Raw genomic sequence first — 25,510 nt, 5'->3', positions numbered from 1 at the left:
CCTCACTTTGTCCTGTAAAACATGCTCATGTCAAAACAATTCTGGCCCCATTAACCTTTATTTACACTTGTAACCAGGCCAGTCTGACTGAATGTCGCCTATGTTTCTTTAGGATTTATGCCTGGAAAAGTTCCCATCAATATGGACGCAGTTAAGGACTCATCTGTCTCTGTCTTTGGTCCGTCTCAATGCAACAGAGAGGCTCCAGGCGGAGCAGAACACCACAGCTCTGTGATAGTTTTCCATGTTCACAAACTCTTTGTCCTTCAGAGCAGGAATAAGGTTATGTGCCCAGCGGGAATTTCTTATTACACCGTAGGCATCTTTTCCTCTTTTTTTTCTTTCCTTTTTTTTTGTTAAAGAGGCACTGTTGTGAATTCCCAGCAGCACAGAGTGTTATTTAAAGCTTACGGTAGTTAGAACATCCCCTAACAAAGGAGGTTCAGAGTGCTCTCCCACAGCATCTGTACAGTGGTGCCGGTGGAACACAAAAGGCGAACACACTGTCTCCTACCTGTGTGGTCGAGGGTCGGCCCTCTGTGGATGGTGGGAGCCCCGTTGGTCTGGATGAGCCACTCGGCCCCCGTCCCGGGCTCTCCGGTCCAGCCGCAGAATGAGGAGAAGTCAAAGTTGCAGGCGAACCACACGTACGCTGCAACAGAAAAGAAACGAGCAGTTGCAGGTGAGGTTTCTTGATAAAGGAGGCTTTTAAGTTAAAGATATTTTATGGTCGTTTTACATAAGCTGAACTTCAAACATTAGGGAGAAAAAGGAACACAGCAACAAAGTCATCACTGTTGCATGCTTCTTTACTGTGTTGTTGATGTTTTACCTTGTTTAGGTGATATAATGGCAGGAAAAAATGTACAAATCCCATTTGAAACATGCCAGAGCCCAAAGTGTGATGAGAAAAGACGACAAAAGCTACCATTCTTCACAATGAGGAGGCTATCTACTGACAAATATTTGGCCACGTTTATTTGTTCTCCGTTGATTGACTAATTGATTAACTGACTAGTTGTTTCAGCACTAGTTTCGATAGGTTTCGTTTTTATTAGATGCTACTTTTCAACCCGTAACAAGATGTTTAAACAAAAGGTTGTAAACGAGGGCAGATTCACGCCAACTACCAAATATCCTTTTCTGCTGGACAGAGCCAGAGCAATCACAAGACCACAATTCCCCAGTTTCAAGGATACTTATTCCTTTATGGCAGTTTTTTTTTTTTTAAACACTCCTACTCGTTGCCATGGATAAAAAAAAGAAACATCCATAGAGTATATAAGTATCCTTGAAATTGAATCAAGCACAGAGCACTTTCATCAGTTATTTCTTGCCTTTCTAGGCTTTGCTGTGCGATAAGGAGCTATGTAAAATTCAGAGTGTGTGAATTGTCTGCGGACGGTTCTAAACATGGAGGTGGCTGAGCCAGCTGAATGGTGCGGCAGCAGCAACAGTGTTAACAGAGCTAATGGTGTTAACCAATGTATTTCTGCATATTAAGTCCTGAACAATTTTTAAATTGCCACTGACTACGAGCTGAGCACACAGGAGCAGCTAAGCAGTCTGATGTCAGCCAGCAACTACATCGCCAAAGACGACAAATCACTATTTTGGAGTGTGTGAATCATCACAGACCTTTGGATGAATTACATCAAGGAATTTAACTGAGCGCTTGCTAAATGGTTGGCAACTGACTGCAGAAAAAGTCAACATCACAAATGCTGTAATTTGATTCCCAATTAAAATACTCTGATAAGACTTGCTTTACCTTTTTACTATGGACTTCAAAACTTTTTTTGAAATGTAAAATAATGGAACTGTGAACGTAAAAAAAAATGTGATTAATCGCCATAAACTACTGAAATTCAGCAATGAATTGCTATTAAAAAAATAAACATTTGACAGCCCTAACAGCAAATAGTGGTAGATTTACACTCTGAATGTCCCACACAGAACCTTTAAATGGAACTTCTTGACTGTCTGTCTGTGTCTGTAATCTCTTTCTGCAGCCAGGAGGAGGCTATGATCAACATCTGGAACAGCAACAGTTCAGCCTTTGGATGTGGTCGGACAACACGTACAAACTAGTTTGTTTCAAGCACACTGAACCCTTATTATTGTACTATGAAACTATCAAGAAAGCCAAGCAAATGTTCCTAGAAGCATAGCTGCTGCAGTCACTGTTTAAAGGCTGCTGCTGTACGTTGCAAACAATTCTCTGTTATCCAACGTCTTTGCAAAACACTAAAATCCAGGATAAAAACGATGATCATGTGTAGTGTTCAACGAGTGTTCCAGTTTAGAGCTGGAGACAGCCTGAGGAAGAAAGTCTTGTAACATCAATATTAGAAAGCTGTTCCTGCTGTATTGTACACACTGTATAAATTGTATAGCTTGTGAAAAACATTGTGCAGCAAACAAAAAAGGCTTGCTGCAGATGGAGTGGGGTGAGAAAGACAGAGAGACAGTTGTAACTGTATATGTCGAGCAGCGCTGCAGGCCACTTTTCTCCACAGCCTTGGTGGAACACAGGAACTAAGACGTCACCGCTGATAGAAAACAGCGCCAACACATGCAGATGTTTGAGATCAGGACATCAAGACACAAAGAGAGAGAGAAACGGAGAGACCTTCCACGGAGAAAGGCGTGGTGCCACCGACATGCGGATGTGGCCCCTCAGAAAACCCCAAACAGAGAGAAAAACGACATTTTCCTCCCTCCTTTCTGCCTGTGCCAACAGTCGACTGGCGGCAGCGGTTCACCACAGCATCTAAATGAATGCAGAAATCTCCGAATGCTGGACATGTTTCTTAGAGGCTAATAGGATGCAGGGATGACCGTGGAGCTGGTACCCACCCCCCCCCCTGCAACCCCAAGCTGTCTTCACGCGATGCTTCGACTCAGCTAATTGAGACCCAAGAGGCCTTTATTTTCTCTCTCCAGCTCTCATTCCATTCCTCTGTCTTACCTTCGCTCTGTCTTTTTGCCTCTCTGTCTCATCTCTATCCACTCCTCTGGCTGGCTCTCCCTCTGTCTTGCTGTCACTGCTACTATCTTTCTACTTTTCAGCCTATTCATTCCTCTCCTCAGTCAGGTTGGCACTTTCCCCCAAATGAATTGAATGTGGTGTATTCACGAGGGATGATGAGCTGTGAAACCGGTGCTAAGACGTTCATGCAGGTGACAGAAACAAAGCGCTGAATTTGACTTTCAATATGGAGTGTGTGCAGCCTGCATCAACCTCAATGTCTCTTAATGCATCGACACCTGTAACTGGTCAGAAAATGCAGCGTGACTTTTTATTTTTAGGTGGCTTTTGCGAACACCTGTCTATTGTTTTCCAAACACGTCTTCCGGTTTTCCATGGAGCAGTGATTCCCAACCAAAGACAAGGGGGGGGGAAGGTAAATCTGAAATAGTCACAAAATGATTAAAGGAATAAGAAATAAAACTACACTGCTGTTACATTATGTTAAATTTGTTTAGTTTAATTTTCTTAATTTCTTTGTATTACTGTTATTTTATTCTAATCTTATTACTTAATTAGTTTAACTTTCTCATTATGCCAACATGCCTGCCCTTAATATTTTTTTTTTTCAGTATTTTATTTTGCTGTTTGCGCAATGCCATTTTGTGTTATGATTTTTTTTTTCAATCAGGTCTCTGTTTTATTTAATCTCTTTGTGAAGCACTTTGGTCAACATTTTTAAATACGACTTAACTTTCAGATTAAACTGCCAGAACAGGAGATTTGTGTTGGACTGCTTCTTCTGTTTCTTTCTCATCATGATTTGCTTTTTCCCTGCCCTTGCAGTTAGCTGGATTTGGTGTCTGTCTCTCAGCATATATTTATCTTTCTATTCTGAGTCTCTCTTTTCCAAACAGCACGATCAAAAACAGCACAGGTGCATTTCAGAGCAGATCTATCAACATTTGTCTCTGCAGTTCAGCCGTGTGTCGAGGCTGAGCAGCACCGGGCTAAAGTCTCATTTGTGAACTGGGGCGATGAAAAAGCCATTTATTCCCATGAAAGTCAGTGTCATTGTTCTCTGTGACTGCGGTCAGCGCTCTCTGTGACACTGAATGATGGGACTGTCGGCTGAATTAATGTACTGATCTGGCAACCCCGGACTGGCATATTTGAACATAGTTCCCCTCGACTGTAAAGTTTCCATTCACCTTAGAAAAGAAAAGACATGAAACTGGCTTTAACGTAGAGAAGATGAAAAGAAAGGACACAAAAAAGAAAACAAAAGGTGAGTTGATCAGGCGATGAGGAACAAATGAAAAATGAGAGGAGAAAAGCCAACAGATTGTGGCGGACATCCTCACCTGGTATGAAGTCCATGATGGGGTCGGCCGCCATGGTGCCTCCCACTGTAAACAGATGGGACAGCCAGAGTGGGGTCAAAGGTCAGTTGGTTTGGTCCCACCCACACAGATGCCAACACATACTCAATACACCTCAGTTTACAAAAAGCGAGAGCCGGCTTTCATGTTGGGTTTCAATTCAGAAAATATCTTAAAAAATCCATCAAAGTGTGCAGCATTTATCTTTGGATATGAATGTTTTACAGAGAAGAGCTTTACTTTCCTAGTCCTCACAGCCTAGAAAACAGGACGGATTTAAATACATACAACACTAAAAGGGGAGATAAAGGAGAATTTTGAATGTGAATATTTTGCTCAACAGAAAAATACACATTTCAGTCCAAACTTATACAGGAAGACAGAAGATAAGGGGGAATTTCTTATGGTCTTCGTCCATCAAGTTTCCTTTCTGCCAAAATCAAAAATATATGCTGTCCTGGACATGAAAGAGATGAGCGCTCCAGGATGAAAAAGAAGAAAGATGGCAAGAGCTTTTCATGTCTTTACACATCTCTTAAATTGGCTCTTAATTCAGATTTAACCAAATTATTCTGATGCAAAATGTGTTGGCTTTTTTTTCACTTTTTAACTTTTACAGTTTTGCATCCAAAGGTTTATGGTAGGAAACAGGAAAAGGAAATGAGTTTACCCGTCACAGTGTCGTAGTCATCAGGAGCATCAGTTTCACCGCCGCAGTCCTGTCCTTCCTCACAGTCTGTGGACATGGTGGTGCCGGGGATGGTGATCGGTGCTGTGGTAGTCGCTCCGAATGTGGTCATGGGAAGTGTGGAAGCGATGGGTGTGGTGGGAGGTGCTGTAGTTGTGATGTCTGGATAAGGAGATGGATGAAAGAAAGTTTGTCTTTAACATTTGCATTTCGGCCGATGCATTTGGCTTCTCCACACGGGCTGTTTATCTACTGCTTATTCTCTACTGGTTTATTGCATTAGTATGTAGCTTATAGCCCTTTTCACAGCAAGACCTTTTCCAGGAACCCAAGAGTCAGAGATGCTCATCTCCTTTTCCACAGGAGGAACCAGGGCTGAAAATACTCCCTGGTGAGGGGAAATTATTTTCTGATGGCCTAAGAACTGTAAGGGCAGAGTCTGCAGTGTTCAAGCACACAACTAGGCAAAGACAGAAAAGAAAAATGAGAGTTGACTTCATTTGCCAACTGTTAACGGTGATGAAACTGCAGTTAAAAACTACAATCGAGAAATAATAAGAAAAAGAAAGTGAGCTGTATATTGCTGCTTTGAACTCTGTTTTCAGTGTGATGACTCGGCATCTTGTCACATGCTTATCAAAGGAGAGTCGTCTCAAACGGTTTGCTTTTATCTCTTATCAGTCTAATAAACCTGATCTCCGTTGCTCACAAGCTGTGGTGTGAATGCAAACAGGAATGAGCAAAAAAAAAAAAAACATTTTAATATTCTGTTTTTTTACTGGGGCTCCTTAAAAAGGTACTAAAAAATATCAAAAAAGCAGCCTCTATGGAGACATGTTTTAAGACGTGCACTAAAACCAAGCTAAATTTAAGAGGCATCTCTGCATTGTAAAAAAAATCTGATGCTTTATGACACCTTTGGCTTTATTTATGCAGAGAATTGTGAGTCATTTGGGGAAAGAGACATTAGCTGAACACCAGACACTCTCATTGACAATCCTGTAAAACTCAAGTGTCTCAATTTTTCTAAAAGACTGAAGAGCCGGGACTCTTGTTTCCCATCAAGGACCAAAGTACTAATGACAGAAACTCTTGTATCTTGTTAAATTCTACCATACAGTCACTGTCTGGCAATGTGTTTTTATGGAAATGAAGCAAATTGAACCTGAATTAGCATATGTAGGCTATGTAAAAATCACAGATGGTCCGCATGTAATTAAACTTTGTAAGGAAGCGTGTTTTGCAGCGTTTTGAGTGGGACGGAGGTTTGCTCTCACAAGTAGACAATTTAACTCAGAGCTTGAAGCAGCATCGGCAAAAGAAACCTGATTAAACTGCTGAAAGTGATCTGCAGGCGTGTCGTGAGCTTGTTAGTTTCTCTCTTGTGAGCTCAAGTTGGCGCCTTCATGTTTTTGTGGAAACAGGAAGAGACATTTTCACGCCACATGGCTCTTTGATGAATCAACAGAAACAAGTTGCTCAATGAATCCAAATGAACTGCTGCTTAAGTGATCTTAAATTTAGCACCTTATATTAAAAATATCAACTTTAGCACATTTTGATTAGTTAATAGCATGAAATCAGCTTGTTTAGCTGATAAGAGCCCTCGAGGTCAAAGCTTTATCATTGTGTACATTAATGAAGAGATAAACCTCAGTGAGCCACAAGGTACCAAAAGACTGTGATTTTAGATAATTGGACATGATTGCTAATGTGTATGTTTGTGTGTGTGTGTGTGGTAAGATATGTGTGGTCTTGTGTGTATCTTTAAAGAATAAATAGCATGAAATGTCTGTGTCTCATTCGTGTTATTGTGTAAATTTGGTGAAACTGAACTATCCCTTTTAAACACCACAGTCACACAATAACAGTCACACAATAACAAACTAACTGGTCAGTAGGAAGCAGCTCCCACGAGGTAAAATCCCAGTCTAGCTTTAAATACAGCATTAAAACCTTTCACTGTTTGGTTGCGTCTGAGCATACGACTGGATAAATGAGTCTGGGATTATACTGCACAAGTTTGGTGAGAGTTTGTAGATGGATGTTTCAATATAGTTTTGCTGTTGTTAAACGCGGCCCCCCTTTTTAAGTAAGAATTTTCTCAGTTTTTTAAGTCTTCGTTCACTGTGGAAGTAACTTTTCTTCACAAATTCAACCTATCATGGGGTGAGTACTTGATATATAAATGGTCATTTGAGGGGGGAAGTATTCCTTTAAGTGCTCTTTCTTATGTTTTTCTTTTGTATAACTACAGACCTATATTTAGCATTTGCACTGGTTTACTTTTATTGGACTTCAGAGGAGGGGCAGGGTTAAATTTATGCATATGTTTAAAGTTACTGCAAGAATTTGTGTGGGCGATGCTGCTATTATGTCCACGCCGGCAGCAATACATTCACTGCCTATCCACTGTCAAATACCTGCTTCTCACCTTTCGACACAACTTTCAAATAAACTTTAAAGGACAGATTGATGGAAAAACAACTAGCTACTGAGAACTTCTGAATTTTTGAGACCCCCCAAAACTTGATTTTAAGAGATTTGAGGCAATTAACGTGTCCAAGACCTAAGATTCTCTGTATGTTGTAAAGTTAAAGTTATCTCCTCTCTCCATTACTCCTCTCATCTTCTTGTCCTATTCGATCCTTCTCTCCGTCTCACACAAACACTCTCTCATCGTCTACTCTGCAATCTTGTGTGCTTTGGCAGATTCTTATCGGTCTCCCTGCAGGGCAACTAGACACTAAACTCCACCAGAAAGCCTGCCTCCTCCTTTCATCTGTTCCTCCCTTACCTACTGTGGGAGGTCGAGCCCTCCTCTCTCTCTTTTCTCTCCCCCTCTCTCTCACACATGCACATGCACACACACCATCCAGCGCTGACCACTGCTGCAGTCGAGATAGCAGCCTGCCATGGCATGCGTCAGCCTCTCACGTGCTTGCTCTCCCCGCTTACTCTCACTCTCTCACTACATCAAACGCTGCAGATAAGCAGCCTGAAGTGTAAGCAGTTCACTGCTTGATGACTGATTGGTTGCCTGACTGAGGTCACGCACACGTTAATGCAAATACAGCTAAAAATGCAGTTTGTATGTTGAGCAATTTTTGTCTAATGTTGCAGTTTCTTCCTAAAAATGTGCGATCTACATTGAAACCAAAGGAAATGCACAAAAATACTTAAGCCTCCACTGTCCATGCGTCATCTGACATCTGTGGCATACGATGGAAAGTGCAGACAGAAGAAGTTAAAGTAAAGTAGTTGAGATGTTCCAAACTGGAGATTGAATGTGAAATAAATGTGCTTTTCTTTAGCTTTTTTTGGAGTGTGGATATACTTTCATTTGGGGGAACTTTAACAATCAGCTTGTGATACCGTAAAGGAAGTACTTTGTACTGCTTCCTCCTTTCATGTTGTCTTTCAAAAACACTAGCCCCCAAGACAGAAGGGCACAAAAAAAGAGCAAAAATGCATTGCATGATGATGACACGCCTCATTTTACCTACTTATGAGTTCTCCATGTTTTTGAGAGGTGCTGTTCTCTGTCTGTGCAGGACTGGTGTTTTCAAATGATCCACATCATAATATGTTGAATGTTTTTGGTGGATAGAAGCAGCTTTCACCTGCTTTTTGTAGTTGTGTGCTCTTAATGGTGGTTCACTTGTAGTCATTCTGTGAAACTGACTCATTAGTACACTAATTTAAGCACCAGATACAATACCTGACCTTATGAAGATTTAGTTTGAACAACATCTGGTTGAGGTTATGCTTAGATTAGGTGTATTGTTCTACTGTAGCATTATATAAAATCAAATATTATAAAATTATTATTCCCTGTTCATGTCCAACATGGAAAAAAATATATATTTTTAAGTTAACTTTAGGTATATCCATACTAGAGTGAATGCTTAAACTAATATGAAGACTGATTTCCAGACTAGTTTACTCACTTGCTGTAATTCATCTGCCTTTCTTTATGCTACTTGTTTCTTTTTGTGAGAGCTGAGCTGGGAGAGCAACTCTGCCAAAGCCAGAAACCACAGGAGTGTTCTGCTTTAATATCAACCTCCGTGTAATATTGCCTTGTCTTTCCTTGGGGATGACACTTCAGTTTTCCTGAGTCATTTGATCCAATTTATACTTGCTCTTTTTGTTTTATTGTTTGTGTGCAATGTTGGAGATAAAAAAGGTTTTAGTTGGCCCGTATGTTCACTTTAAGATGCTCTTTGTTTTATTGGATGCTCTTATTATAGCAGATGAGTTAGATATCAGAAAATGTGAATGTAAATAATGCAAACACTTAAAATCATACAATTATACTTCAGGCACTAAATTGAGCATTCTCAAACATTGGTATTACTGGAATATACAGTATAGCACACCTTTAGGATATCTTAAAATACTACAAAACTTCATAATGTTCATGAAATATAAAGTTAAATTTCACATGCTGTACTTTTACGAGGATTATTCATGCATTTTTTTTTCAGACAAAAAAAATGGAACGCACCGTCCAGTTCACAGCCCAGCAGCTCCAGTCGGAGGCCCAGGCCCTCCATGGTGGCTCTCTCTGGGTAGATCCTGACGAAGCGGGTCAGGAGGGGACCCATCGACCTCAGCTCTGGGGTATCGTGGTTCTGATTTCCCAAGAATATCTGAGGCAGAAGACAGAGAGACGTGTCAGGGCTTTGCTGTACTTTAATTTAGAGAAAACAGTATTCGCCAGATGCCAGAATAAACCAGTATATGAACTTAAGACTCTTACAAAGGGTTTAACATTGAATAAACTGTATGATTTTGTTGTATTTTTTAAAGTAAGAGTAATGAGGCTCGACTTGGACTCTCTGATAAAACTTGGTGCATTTCTAACTGCATTTGTTTTGACTTTATGTAGCTCAGAGTATCAGAAGAACTGTGTTTTATAGGATTCCTGCAAATGTCCCCAAAGCATAAAGTTCAGAGATGTCGTGAGTAAGAATAACTTTTATGACCAGTTTTGCTAATTAACTAAATAAAAATGTACAAAATGTATTCTCACAGGAGCTCTACAGTATAATTCTAAGCTATATTTCACTTCAACATGAGGAATTCTGATGCCTTGAAATTGTTTTTCTTTCAGCAGGTGAATGATAAATTGCTAAATCACAGACAAATGGACAAATCTGACTACTCTGTCCCGCTGGGGTTAACTCTACAGCACAAACTGTAAAGCCCGTCCACGGTGCCGCACACAAATAAAACAAACAATAACTTATTCTGCTGTGATGTTTCTCTGCTTCTGATGAAGCATCGGTCAGTCTGATAACAAACTGAGACAAAATGAAAGGAGGAAACAAACACAAAAAGCCAGGAAATCAGAACCAGAGACGGATCCTTTCATATGTCCAACATGGAAGCAGCACAGATGAAAATGGTTTCCTTCACACTGGGAGCCAAGTGGTGGGACACCGAACACCAAAAGCCCTCCTGCCTGTCGGAACTGCTGAGGTTTCCTTTTGCCGGATTTATCACAGGCTGCAGTGGGGCATTAGGCATGTAGGATGCGACCGTGTGTGCACAAGGCAGAACTTTAAAAAAAAAAATACACCAACATCACCCAATCACTAACTCTTTAGCATATACCTGTAATAAATATGGTTGTTTGGTTGTAGCATTTATTGGTGCAAATTTACTGTTTTGTCTTGTGAACGATTTAATGTTATGAACACGTAAACTCATCTCTCATTTTTTGAATCCTATTTTTAGAGTCTAGCTTTTTTCCCCCAAATATCTAGTTCTAGGGATTCAACGGAAAATTGCCTTTCAAGCTAATAAATCAATAAAATACAATTTTCTTTATTTCCATTATCAATGAACATTATTGTCTGTGACAAATACAAATACACATTAATCACTGTATGTGCTCATGTTGATCGTACAATTTTAGTTTTAGGGCATTTTAGTGTAAAGGAAATAGCATCTTTTCAAGAAATAAATAGCCAAATAATGATTAAAAGCTTTGAACTTTTTAATTCTTATTATTTTTATCAAATGAAACAAATATTTATGTGACTCTTAATATTTTGTAACGTTGATTTAACCAGGAGAGTTTCATGTCGATCAAAGCCTTAAAGAGTTTTGTGACATTGTCTATGGGGGAAAAAAAATGAAGTGGACTTTTACTTGTGGAGCCCGGGACACCCAATGTTACTCTTCCCACTATACAACTCTAAAAGTCAATTAATTTTTATTTAGTCGGGTTTTAAGAAAATTAATAAAATAATTACCAACTTACAGAGTTAATTCCAGGAAACTTCCTATAAGTTCTTTGGGAAATTACTGACGTGTAAAATAAAGTGTATATAATGCATTCCATAAAATAAAATACAGTCTGGATCATCTTTAGTTAACAATGATTACAGTTTGAGATTTCTAAAACTACACAACTCAATGCTTTTTCTTCACATACCATCAATTGTCCCTTTTCTAGGACTGTACTTTATACTTGGGTTAAGATGACCACCAGGCCAATCTCCCATTGTATATATGCAATCATATTTATGCATGAGCATATACAGTGTGTCTATGTGTGAGCCAACAAATGTACCAGCCAGGGCCTCACTGAGCCTTTCTGTCTCGTCTTTTGAAGAGGTTTTATAAAAAGACACGGTAAACAGAGCAGAGAGCATCTAGATCTCCGTCTGCAGTAAATCAACAGGAGACTGACAGCCAACCTCGTCCTCCGCCCTGCCATCTGGAACGCATAGAGGAGGATGTCGCACCAACGGGGCCAGCCGAGGAGAGGAAGTGGGGTCTCAGAGGCAATGACATGAATTTCCTCTCGAGGATCAGAATCAAAGTCACTTAAATCGCCAAGAAGTGGTTAGAGCCTGAGACTGGTGGGGTCTTATGTTTTCAGGGCTGAACAATAAATAAAAAAATCTGTTCACATTTTTAATGTCTTGCCAGAGGTAATCTGTGGGATTCTGCTGTTTTTAAAAAATCATATCTTGTACTAAACACTCATTGTTGTGCTCAGACACCACCTGTCATTCAAACAGAGCAGTACTGCATTGTCTTCTTTACATCTTCTGGCGAAGTTTCTGTAGGCGGTTGTCTTGTCCTAATTTGTTCCATTGCCACTCATTTTAACCACACGTCTTCGTCTTGTTTATTCTGAAAAAACTGAACAGCTGCAAGATGCATGTTTACTTTTGGATAGGAAAGACAGTAAAAATGGTTTCAGATTATTAATGATAAGGCCAAAAAAATATAGATTTTTTTTTTAAATTCATCGTATTTAAAATCAAGTTTAGTTTTCTTTATAAAGACCTGATATTTGATGATAAACAATGCCTTTGTTCTACTTCTTCCTCTTCTTTTACTTTCTAGTTTATTTGAACTCATTTCTGCTTTGTGCTGTTGCAACCAATGTCCCCTCTGGGGATCAGTTGGTTTACCATATCGTATCGTACCGTATCTTATCCCTCTGAATAAAAATATTAACTGTATTCTTTAACCAAAAAACATGCAGAGCAGGTATTTGTACTGTTCTAGCCCTGAGTAGTGTCTGCAGTGTTCCTCTCAGGCTGCATACATCCCTAAAAACCTCCAACCATTCAAGAGGGCAGCCTCTATGATTCCTGAGAGGTGAAACCAGAAGGTTGTAAGGCATAACTGTTGTGAGAGTAATTGTTGATGGCTTATCAGATAAACATTTTAATGTTTTTATCAGCTCCTCTCTTGTCATGACTGGATAATGGCAGTTGGACAGATTTGGGTGAGTAAATCAGATTAATTCAGTTAATTCAAACTACAGACTTCTGATTTTACGTACTGATAGCATTATAATTTTGGGGTGTTATAAAGGCAAAATACTGCACACAGGAAGATGCGGGTTAAGGAAATCTTTATGGTGTAACCCCCATAATATTCTTTTAACACCACATCTGTCAACAAGTTTAACTTTCAGTGCAGAAGTTGAAATGTTGTGAAGAAACAGTTCACAGCCTGAGTAAATAAGTGAAAGAACAAATCAATTAGAAAGGGAGGTGATAAATAAATAAATGCTTGGGACTAGTGTACAGACTAAATCCTTGATTTTTCCCTACACACATTTTAACCATTATTTTTCTTTTTGTAGTCTGCATTTCTTTATTGAGGCCTAGATGTAATCTTATTTTCTCCTACAACAAAATTTTCCTTTGAAGGCTTTCCTAATGTCAAGAATGTGTCAGACAAAAGCATCTGACCAACAGCAGTCTAAGTTCATATGAATAGCAGTCTATAATTTTGGTGCTAAACATTTCTTCGAAGGAGCGGCATTGTGGCCAGTCGAGCGTCTGTCTGATGGATTCCAGGAAATACAGATCACAGAAAGAAGAGGTTCATTTCATGTCAGCAGACTTTTATCTGCGTCCTGTATAATCTACTTTCTGCTGATCTGTGTCAGTCACTGCTGAATAAGACAAAGAGCATGGCTACAGCATGAAGAAAGACAGAGAGAACTGGAGAGGGAGGAAGAGATGTAGATGATGAAGTGAAACCATTTCAGTGGTTGAGTTCATATAAGACTTTTCACATCCTAAAAGCTTTTTAGTTGCAGTTTTTATTAGCTTTTAAATAAGTCTTATCTGTCTTCAAGTCAAAACTTTGTTGGCAGTTGATCTGAAAATGATCGCCGAGTTTAGTGACACTTCTCTTGACCCTGGGTTAAATAGTCCAGATACTTCTTGGATTAGCAAATATTAACTTGTCTTAAAGAATGACACATCTCTTTGGAACTGACATTACAATTCAACAGTAATATGTAAGAAGAACTACCAGTGACAGCAATTAAATGCAGGTTGAATGCACATTACACTGTATGTGCATGTTTTGAACCAACCTTGGGCTTTGTAGTATTGTCCTCCTTAACAATGGTCCACTCCTCTCCGTCCAGGCTGTGTCCCACCCTGAACCTCTTCATAAAGACGTTCCTGTCACGGTGTTTGCCTCCCTGGATCACCACGCCGCTTACCATCTTGTCCTGGCCCAGATCCACCTGCCAGGGAGGACGAGGCAGAGAAAAATGGTTGATTTGACTTTACAAATTAAACAACTAGCAGACTTGATTGACAGACAGACAATTTGACTCGATGACATACTAATTCCCACCATGAAACTTTCAAAGTTCAGGATTAAACCCACCTGCAGCCACTCGTTTCTGAAGGGCTGCTTGGTTTGCTGCCCGGTCCAGCCTGATCTCCCTGTCAACAGCCGGGCGTTTTCAGCCACCCAGCCCCGGTCGGCAAAGGACGAGGCGCTGATCTGAGCATCTGAGATCTGACCTGACACCATCCCCAACATCCCTGAACAGGCGTAGTCTGTACGAGAGAGAAAGAGGGAAACAGTGGTGGATAAGAAACTTTTGAGAGGCATACAGTATGATAAGAAATGCTACTGTCATCCTTATCTTGTCACTGCTTTAGTCAGCAGTTTAAGTTGATGCCCTCTGGGCGCTGCTGCAGAGTTTAAACTCAAATGTAAAAACACCAGAGACTCATTTATCATCTCTGGGAAGAGTTTGTTTGAGTTGAACATAGAATGATGGAGCTTTTGTGTGTATAACTATGTATGGAGACTGATTTCAACTTTGAGCAAATGACTAAGCCTTATTTAACCCTTAAAAACCCTTCCGTCCAAAAATTGGGAAGAAATTAGTAAAAAACAAAAAAACAAAGGAACAAAAAGTTACCTGAAAATAAGCGAACAATAAAGTAAAAGAAAAAAAAAAACAATAATAATAAAAAAAACAACAAACCCAAACAAACAAACTTTGTCGTTGAGGGGGATGCTACATGTCACCTTGAGGCTTAAAGACATCTGTTAAACAACAGTGCCAGTCTTAAATGTACTTTTTGTTTTCCCGCAATAAGAAAACTTAATTAAACTCTAACATATGTGGACAGGACACAATGGCCTGGTCACTGCAAGCCAAGTTAAATCCATTATCCACAACAAGCTAGATCTAATATCCGGACACGAACAGTCGTGGTCTCAGTGTGATATTTGTGTTTGACAAATGCTTCCAGAATTATATCTGGGATTTAACAACGGCTCCTGAGGATGTAAATTCCTCCACATTGTGAACTTACAGCTACTCAGTGTTCTTTATGGAAACCCCCCAAAGCGCTATCTGTGTGTGTTCTTGTGTTTCTGAGCTCACGAGTACCAAATATCCTGCAGTGATAAAAAAAGGGTTAAATTTGTATAAGGGAGCTTGTCTTTCCTGTATTTTATTACTTCTTTAAATCGCATGATTTGGATTAGGAGCTTGGTTTAGGATTAAATACAGAAATTGGATTAAATTATGTCAAAACGAGGATGATGTTTAAGGTTATGGGTTTGGGAGTGAGTGATGGTTCTGTTTCACCTTCAGCACTTACACACCACACACACGCTTTCCCACTTGTGTCATTATATCTCCTGAATCACCTGTCTAGCACTATGGCCTGTTCTCCTATGAGTAAGAGCCTAATATCTACGTTATGGAGCTCTCCTACTGAGAGTTGCTTGTAGTACATCAAGGACTGAGGTTTATATAATGTTAGAGGATGAGTAATGAGGCGGCATGATTTTCCTCTTGCTCCTCTGTAATGAATAACGGTGTCCTTCTGTGGGAGTTTGCGCTCGCCTTGGAAGCGGTGATTATTTTAAATCAACAGAGAGCAGCAGGAGGTTTTCATGCGGCAGCCAAAAAGATGTTAGTTTGATTCACGGTGTGAAAAAGTGAGAAAATGCTATTAACAGGAGAGTGTATGTTCTGAAAGGAACAGGTAAAATATGTCAAGAAGTGTTCTTGACTGTCACTCATTTCCTTTTCACTTGAGGTGTTAACATTACTTCATCTATTCCCTTTCGTAAAGATGCATTTAGTGTTTGTATAAATGCATCCCTGGTTTAGGAGAGTGCATCTGATGTCTGTGAAAGAAAGTTTCTCTTTGTAAAATAAGATAAAATGTTTAAGTTTAAGTTAATGTTTTTTTTGATTTTGCATTTGTGAAAGTAAATCATAAGTTTGCGCTGCAAAAATGAAGCTTAAAGAAAATGATACATTTAGTACTTTGAACTGCAACTATTGTTGAAATTTGAAACTTACATTAAATAATAGACATTTTTGAATGGAGAAGGGTGAAATTTAGTGTTGGAAATTGTTTGTTGTTTAACAAAAAAGCCTAAATATGAAGTTTCGAAATAGTGCATGTATTGTGGTAGTGTTTAGTGTGTAGATTCATAAAAAAGTGAGCTGAAAAGTTCTGTTTACCTGCTCAGAAATGTATTAGAAAATGGAAATGAAGGAGAGAAATCAAACGTGTGTGTAAGCACATGCACACATTGCAGAAGTGAATGTGTATATGTGTGTGTGTTTGTGTGTGTGTGTTAGATTAGAAAAGATTTAGATGACATTAAACTTTAATGGTCCATGTGGGCACAGGGAAAGTTAATTAGGAAAGAAAATGCATGAAATAAATGAATGAATTATGATTCCAGTGCTAACAGGATGTGCCAGAGTTATTGAAAACCATGAATCAGTGCATCAACAGTTCAAGCTGGAAGCCTAGCCTCATATTATGTACAATATGTGAGTTTGTGAACAGGAGGTGTTAAACATTACCTGATGTTCTGCAGCCGTAGATTTCAAAGCGCATACAGATGCCTTGCTCCCAGGACATGGGGCGGACACGGATGTAGCGAGCCAGAGTCTGTTTGGGGAGGAAGGAGCGAGCCTCGTCTGTCGGGTTGTGGTTCCCCTGGAAAATCTGAAGACAACAAGGTACAGGAAGAAACATTACAAATTATTATGCTTTTAGCATCTCTACCACTACTGATATTATCACTGATGCTGCTGTCACTGTAGTACAACTGTTCACCACTACAACTACTACGATTACTACCACTGCATGTAATACTACCACCACTACTATTACTGCTTTCACTAATATTGTCACTACTAATGCCACTAGTACTACTAGTTATGCTGCTTTACTACCACTGTCACTACCATTACTACTACCACTGCTTTTACAAACACAGCCACTACCAATATCAACACCACTACAACTGCTTTTACTACCACTGGCACTACTAGGACTACTGCACCAGAATTGCAGCTACTACTACTACTGTGACTAATACAATTACAACATTACTACTCCTTGTAATATTACTACTTCCCCTACAGTTACTAAGCAAATACTACTACTGATGCTGTTCAAGTATTACAACCAACAGTACTACTCAGTACAACTGCCCTATTACTGTTCCTTCTAGTACTACTGTTATTACAATATATATAAAGCCATCACTACTACTACTACTACTACTACTACTACTACTACCACCACCAACTCTGGCCCAAATCTATTCTATTATTTAAATTGCCTGAAATACTGCATGAATAGCTAAATGGTGTGTACTAATCAGATGACTATAAATAAACTCTCAGTATGTTCTGGTTTAAGCAGAATCTAGTTCGAGCCTGACTCGTGACTAAAAACGCTTGAATTAAATGTTTATTTTAAATACCTTGCATAAAAAGATGAATAGAACAAAAATAATCCATATATCAAGACTATGCTTTTCAATTTGAGCCACTGGAGCCAAATTTAGCAGCCTAGAAAACTCTTCAGGCTCGATTTAACAGTAGCTGAGAATGTGACATAATTGGTTTGATGCTTGCATATGCATTTGTACCACGTCTATCAATGTCACTTAATGAGAAATTCTGTAAACTATCAATTTATCTCTGCATCAGCGTCAGTAAGACAACTTCCAGGCCAGTGCTCCTCCGAGGAAACGCATTCTGATTTTGATGAGACTTTCAGCAAACTAATTTCATATTGGGGATGCAGCCAAATGCTGTCAGTTGTGGGAAACATTGATTTAGCCATCAACATTTCTGTCCTCACAGATTAGAAGACAGAGTCCTACATTACTAATCAATAGTAGATACATAACAGTTGTTACAGTTGTAACAAAAATGAGTCAGCATTACCTTCTGCTTTGAGCCCTCCTTCACAGTGACCCAGTCCTCTCCATTGGAGCTCAGGTCCACTTTATACGAGCGAACAAAGTAGTGCTTCTTTGTTTCTTTGGAGATCGCTCCCTGCGTCCCGATGGCTGTGACGTATCGGAGAAATCCCAAGTCCACCTGGAAACATAGTAAAGGACAGGACAACAGACAAATTCAGACAGGAGGAAAGGTGAGGTTCCTCAGGGGGCACTCTAAGTGTCAACTGATTTGACACAACAGACATTATGATTGGATTAACAAAAATAAAACACAAATTTAGTGAGCTGTAACAGTTGAACACTGCACGTCACAAATGAGTGTGTGAGAAGTAGTTAGCAAGCAAGCAGAGAAGGCAAAAACAGCTAAAAGTAATGGAAAGTGTTTGTAATATATAACTCAAAGTAATTGATAAACCGTTGAAATATGTACTAATGGCTGATTTTTTAAATTACATAGATTAGGATAATGCATATGTTTATAAGTTTGAAATATATAGCTCAAAGTAATGGATACATGTTAAGATAGCTAATAGTGATGCATAAGTGGTTGGAATACATTGCGTGAAGTAATGGATAAAGTCTTGAAATATACAGCTAAAAGTAGTAGATACATGGTTTAAGTACATAGCTCAAAGTTATGCATACACTTTTGAAATACAATACATAGCTAGGGTCGCGGGGGAAGGAGGGATACACCCTGGACAGGTCGCCAGACTATCGCAGGGCTGACACATATAGACAGACAACCACACACGCTCACAGTCACACCTACGGGCAATTTAGAGTCACCAATCAACCTGAGCTGCATGTCTTTGGACTGTGGGACGAAGCAGGAGACCCCGGAGAGAACCCACGCAGACACGGGGAGAACATGCAAACTCCGCACAGAAGGGCCCCCGCCCATGGACTAAACCCTGTTCCAACCAGGTTTCGAACGAGGGACCCTCTTGCTGTGAGGCAACAGTGCTAACCACGACGCCACCGTGCCGCCCATGAAATGCTTTCCCTTCTCAAATTGCACTGTCAAAAAGCACTTAAGATAAGAAAAGCCCGAATATGCCAAAGTTTTTGATTTTAAATCCTGACTTATATGGGTTGGCTTAAAAATAGGGTAAGTATGTTTGGTGTGTAGAGTCTGTAACTGCATCAAAAAGAAGAAGAAAGACACATTTTTCTAGATTTTTTGATGTAATATTAAGTACCAATTTATACATAAAAAGCATCAGCATACAAATACAACACTGTCTTGCCCCATGTTTCATTTGAAGCATATGGGAAACAAGAGGCTCAGATCTCATTAATTATACTGTGATCCATCCGAAGTAGACAGTGAAAAATCAGAGCAGGACGCTGGAGGGATGGGCAGCACCATTTGTTAAGGCAACCATCTCTCTTCCACGAACAAAGACTTCTACAGGAACATTATGCAGTCAGTACAATCCACGACTAAACTGCTGACAAGTGTTGTAAGTCATCTGTACTCTCCTTAATCGTTTTCTCTTAAAACGAGCATTTAAATGTGAGATGATGCTGGCAGTTGAAATAGCTTTTAAACTATTAATGTCATTTTAGTTTCATTTTGGCTACAATGTGAACACCAGAAGTGTTTTCTGATTTACAGTTTACAATGAAAAGAGAGAAAAAAGGTATTAGATGTGAATGCTTCTCATTCACATTTTTTTTTTAGATAATTCCACTTACTGACATTTTATTATCGACAAAGCAACCTTTTCTAAGAAATGGATTGAGCATGACATGTGATTTAGATCATGTGTTTAATTCCGGCCTAGCCTGGACTGAGGTTTGAGCCTCAGGCTGCTGATCCACAAGGATGTCTAGAAAAGTCTGTGTGTGTGTCTCTCTGTATGTGTGTGTGTCTCTCTCTCTCTCTCTCTCTGTGTGTGTGTGTCTGTGGGAACCAGCTCAGAATCAATTTTATGGTTGTCCACTCGCATCACTAATGACTAGTGTGTGACCTGCGGTGTATGAGTGTGTGTGTGTGTACCCTTCAAGGTTACGGGTTGTTGCGGACCAACGGCAGATTTTATTAAATAAATACTTAATTTATAGGAACTGGACTTGAAAAAGACAGAGGTTGTGTTGGTTTACGTTGACTTGATGGTACACTGTCATATCTTTAACTCTAGTTTATAATCCAGACATAAAGAGAATCATCTTTATTACATTTGAAGAAATATCAAAGTTTTCCAGAGATCTAAAAGATAGGATTCATCAATCTGGGTGTGCCCAGTGCAAAGAAGAGCGGGTTAGCCAAGCTTAGCACAAAGCCTGCGAGCAGGGGGACGCTGCTGTCTGTGAAGTACCCTCATATCTGTGCAACATTCTTACTTTGTGGATTATGTGCATTATTTATTTAAATATTTTGTATATATAGCTTTTCATGTCTATGCATATGTAGGTACTGAGCATGTATGTTTGAGCTAATGTGTGAGTCCTGATTCTGTCGTTAGCTCTGTCAAAAGTTACATGTTGTGTATTTTATTGAAACGTATACATAAAAAGAAGAGAAGCTATCTGAGCAACAGCAGACAGCATCTCAGCAGCCGGGCTGTAATTCTGGCTAAAACCCCTGTGATTCTTGGATAAAATAGAGGCTGCCTCACTTGCTAAATAATAAAACAACGTGCTATAAAAAAAGACAGTTTGGTGTTGTGGGAAACCTGATGTTTTACTTCTGACAGAACAAAGCTAGTGGTTTCTTCCTTCTTCCAGCCTTCGTGCTCAGCTAATCTTCAGATGTCCTATATCTCTGTACAGACCATCAGAGATAAAACTGTTATCACCATCTTATTTGACTTTGAGTAGGATAACAGACAAGCATATTTCCTAAAATGTCAAAAGATATGGGTCAAAATCTCAGGGTTAAACCCAAATAAACTCAGCAAGCAGGTTGGTTAATGTGGGCACAGAAATAACAGTGACTAATAATATTTGCATTAATGATTTAGCCTCTGTGGTCAAAATGATGATCAAAACACAAGTAAGATAAAAATGTGAAAAAACAGACAAAAATGAACCATTTACTACAAGTATGTTAACTATGACTATGTTAAGGTTTCCACGTCACACATCTGGAAACTCCATTATCTTAACCTGTATTCATTTTGTGTACACATGCACATGAACTGGTACAAAATCAATGCAGTCTACTGACATAAAGTTTAGACTATTAGACATAATTATCCATAAAGATTATTCAAAGCACAATTTTGTAAGTACATGTTTTGAGATTATTATTTTGATCTTTTTTTTTAAAACAGTGAATATCTCATTTCAGAATGAAGCACTGCTGTAACTTCACTTAACTTCTACCTGTCATTTTGTTTCATTACTTTTTTTTGACAAGTACGTAGTTTTTAATTCCTAAAAGCTCTATCTTTTAGATAAATGCAGGGGGGTTAACTGTCAGGACAAGCCAAAATCTCTGGTGGCTGAGAGTAATTTCTTAGTTTGACTAAACACATAGTCTCATGTCTGATTGAGTTAGAACAACCCACCAGACATCCTAAAAATAGAGAGAATTCCAACTTACAAAACGTCCATTTCCGGAGTGTTTTCATTTGTTTTTGTTTTTTAAACTGAATTGGACAAAGGAGTTATACACTGTAACTTGTGTTATGTTTCTTTTTTGAAATAAACTAATGTAATCATCCTTAATTCACAAGCAGTTCAAAGCAATTCTTAAAATAAGCAACACCAAGTGAAATTACAGTGCCATTATCGCATCTCGTGGCCATACTTTCCCCAGATTCCTCATGAAATTATGATCTAAGAGCTAAATAACAGATAAAGACTCAATCAGATGGCAGAGGCATTTTTATCTCACTGCAGCAAAGAGATGTCCAGAAACAAGGCTGTGAAAGTGCTTGAAAAGAAAAAGAAAAAGATTAAAAAAAAGGAGATTAATAAAATGATAGTTATCATCAAAGAGAGCTGCATCGATAACAGAAAGCCTCACAGTGGTCCTTTTAATTCAGTGATTCACATATACACCGCCCACAAATACCATCTAAAATTAAAAAAAACTTCACCAGCACTGGATGTAGCTTCATTTATAGTTATCACATTAAGTTCCTCCAAATTGCAGTAAAGCATGAAGTGGAATCCATTTATTTTCATAACTGTGTATCAAATGAGGTGACACTCCATTTCATTCCACTTCAGCTAAGCAAAATTGCTTGTTTGTTGAGTTTGGGAATTATCAGTTGCTTACCAAAAATACACAGCGCTTCAGTATGTGGGATGCCTGTAATATATGGTGTGTAATTATATTACCAGAGAGACGTTAACGCTCTGATACTGTACATGGGAAGGGACCGGAGGCCATTATTTAACTTCTCCCACTGTTGCTTTTTCAGGAAAAGGAGAAGGAAATAGCTTCCCGTGGGTTTGTGTGGGCTCTGTGACTGACAGGGAGACCCCTGGGAAACGATGTTTCGTGGGATTGCTTGCCTGGCGTTCCCAGCTGCCTTCTGATCTAAACTCCCATGAGAGAGCACCACGCGCTGTATGTAACAAAAACACTGCGTATAGTAGGTTTTGTTGTGAAATGAGATAAACAAGGATAATTTATGTTGTTCATTACAACATCAAGAGTTGGGTTGAAAAATCTGAGGAAAAAGTGACTTCTAGCAATTTTAGCTTGTGACCCCTTAAAATGTTGCAGTGCATCGTTGCGTGTAACTGCATGATTTTTGAGAATCTAGGCTTACCCTCTGAAACACAAAGAACACACAATAACACAAAAAACAACTGACTGAGGCAGTGGTGGACCAGCAGCTCCCATGTTCAAGAAGGTAAAATTATTGTTTTTGTCAATGTAGCATATGAGTGAATAAATGGACTTGGATGATATTGCACGAGTTGTGTGAAAGTTTGTAGACAAATCTTTTGTTATAATTTGCTGTTGTTAAATGTGGAACCCTATGACTTCAATTCAAGAATATTCTCAGGATTTGGATTCCTCATTAACTAGATTCATGTGAGAATGGATTTTACGTTACATGAGATAAGTAACTGATACACAGGTTTGGTGGGTTAGGTATGCCTTCAAGAGGTGAAAGTATCAAACAAACAATAAATAAACCAATAAAATGAAAAAAATAGAGAAACGTCAGAAAAAACTAAATTGCTTAATATATTTTTTCATTGCTATGCTTTGTATCATCTTATGACCCCGTTAGATTTTCCTTGGTCATGACCCCATTTTGCACAATACTGGTGAACACAGGTTTTGGTGTAAGTGTAAGAATCAAAGGGCAAAGGCTTCTCTCTCTGGCTATGATTGACCTTATACAGGCATGCAAGATCAAACAAGGAGACTTATTCTCTATGGACAGTTACATCCATATGAAAGGTCTTTTTTCCTGTAGGGGAGTCGGCAGTTCCCAGAAATGTGACAGGATTAATGTAAGGAAGGTGTATCCAGAAAAAAAAAATCAGATCTGAAAGTCACTGCTGGAATCCACTGCTGGAGGGTATCTAAAGCTGAATCGATTAGCCGAGTAATTAAAATTACCCATTTGAGTGACAGAAAATCAATCTGTAACTGCTTTGATAATCCATTTATTGCTTCTATCACTTTTCATGTCAAAGCATTCACTAACTCCAGCATCTTGCTTGTGAAAGTTTAATGTTTGTTTACCTTAAGTTTCCCGAGTATGATTAATCAAGAAATCTATAGTTATTTAAACGGTTATTTAAACACAAATATTTAGGTGTTGTGCACAGACAGTATAGTTTTCAAACTGAAGAAAAACAAAATTCAAGTTATGAACAAAGAGTTGCTGCCCCAGTTTAAACAGGAAATGCTTCAGCTCTTACAGTAATCCACCGGCCAGTCGTTGCAGTTGTTGCATGTTTTCTGCAGCGGCCGGTCAAAGCTCCATTCTCCAGACTTCCTCTGTCAAATGACTAGGGCTAATTGTTCTTCCATCTTCTAATTACTCAGCACTTGGCAGTGCCTACATTAATGCCACAGAAAATAGTCACACTTAGAGCTTTTTTAATGAAGGGAACAAAATGCAGGAAGGGGGACATAATTCAGTCAAGTGTGGCGAAATGAGATTGAACAAAAAACGCCGCTCCTTCCAGCCAAAACAGGATACTGCTTCAGCAGTGATAGTAAAAGAAAGAGTCCCAATTACTCAATTCTCATCTGAGGTTTCAGTGTTTGCTTAAGAAAGTGCTGCACTCTGGGGAGGCAGTGGATTTCATGGGGAAAGAAAAAGTTTTCACAGCGAACAAAAGTTTTTCTCACAGCGCTAAAATGCTCCCATGTGCCACAGTTCTTACTAAAGAAATGACCTTACAGACATGTAGGAAAACTGCGTGACTGATAATGTTTTTGCATGTTTACAGGATTATATTAGGCAAATAATCAAACTATATTGCCATTTCATTTTTTCAACATGACCTTTTGTTCTATTATTATAAACTGATTTTGGAAAGAGGGCGTTATTTTGTTTTGTTTAGCCTCCGCCAATTAATAAAGAGGGATGTATCTGTCTGGCCAACATCCTTTTCAGGTTATTCTAGGTGCAGTTAATGTGTTATAGGCATATGTCAATTTAGGATTATTTCTGCTGGTTGCTTATACCAACAACATAGTCTTTTCCATGCATGTCTTCATTTTTGTGTTCGTATTTTTCATTGGATTCATGAAAGCAACGAAAGATGACGTACACTTTAGGGTCGAGTACTAAACTTGGTACTTTAAGGCTGCCAATTGAATAATGTCGGTACAACGATTACTGATTAATGCTCCGTCGGCCGTTCCCTGAAAAATGTGACAAGTGAATCTTACTTAAAATAATCTTGGAAACCAATCACCTTGAAAAAGTAAAGTAAATACAAGATTTAGCTGTATTTATTTTATGTTGTGTTTTTGTGACTTAAACATGACAAGTGAAATTACATTGTTCTTTTTAAGTGTTAGCTACTTTAGTTAACCAAGTACGTCTGACTTAATTTGGTTATGATTTTGCCAATGATGAAGTGAGGAGATCTGGGAGCTCAGTTTAAATAAGCAAAAAAATATATATAATTGACTGGTTTGCGACCACCAGGATACAGATATATAGCACATTAACCTTGGTTTGCCAAAAATTGCGAAACCTTTGGGAAATTGATTAACTAAAACTTATTTTAACACACACACCCACCCACACTCACTCACTCACTCACTCACATACATTTCTTTCTGTCACTACAAAGAAAGTAAAGTACCCAAAAAAGGTACCATTGGTATCATACCAAATCCAGGGTCAAAACATTTTCAACAGTACCCAACCTTACGCCCAACCTCTTAATCCCATGTAGAGATCATGTCTTTGTATAGCAACCACTGGGTCTATAAAACCCCATTACAGAATTTCTAAATGATTCTGTGGCAATGATGAAGAAGAAAGAATTTCA

General features: G+C 38.9%; 1 protein-coding gene across 1 annotated transcript in view; it reads right to left on the bottom strand.

Moving 5' to 3' along the window:
- LOC121951246 (neuropilin-1a-like) overlaps nt 1-25,510 on the bottom strand; it is a 90,844-nt gene that overhangs the window by 8,954 nt on the left and 56,380 nt on the right. The window contains exons 7-14 of the mRNA XM_042497511.2: nt 18,057-18,212; nt 16,677-16,821; nt 14,210-14,385; nt 13,908-14,063; nt 9,552-9,696; nt 5,024-5,203; nt 4,336-4,380; nt 515-652 (exon numbers count right to left, since the gene is read on the bottom strand). Of these exons, the coding sequence (XP_042353445.2) occupies nt 515-652; nt 4,336-4,380; nt 5,024-5,203; nt 9,552-9,696; nt 13,908-14,063; nt 14,210-14,385; nt 16,677-16,821; nt 18,057-18,212 (1,141 nt within the window). The remainder of the gene's footprint in view (nt 1-514; nt 653-4,335; nt 4,381-5,023; nt 5,204-9,551; nt 9,697-13,907; nt 14,064-14,209; nt 14,386-16,676; nt 16,822-18,056; nt 18,213-25,510) is intronic.

The sequence above is a fragment of the Plectropomus leopardus genome, chromosome 12 (assembly GCF_026936395.1).
Source record: "Plectropomus leopardus strain MGB_pleo_1.0 chromosome 12, ASM2693639v1, whole genome shotgun sequence".
NCBI lineage: Eukaryota > Metazoa > Chordata > Actinopteri > Perciformes > Serranidae > Plectropomus > Plectropomus leopardus.
This window is presented reverse-complemented; position numbering and strand designations above follow the sequence as displayed.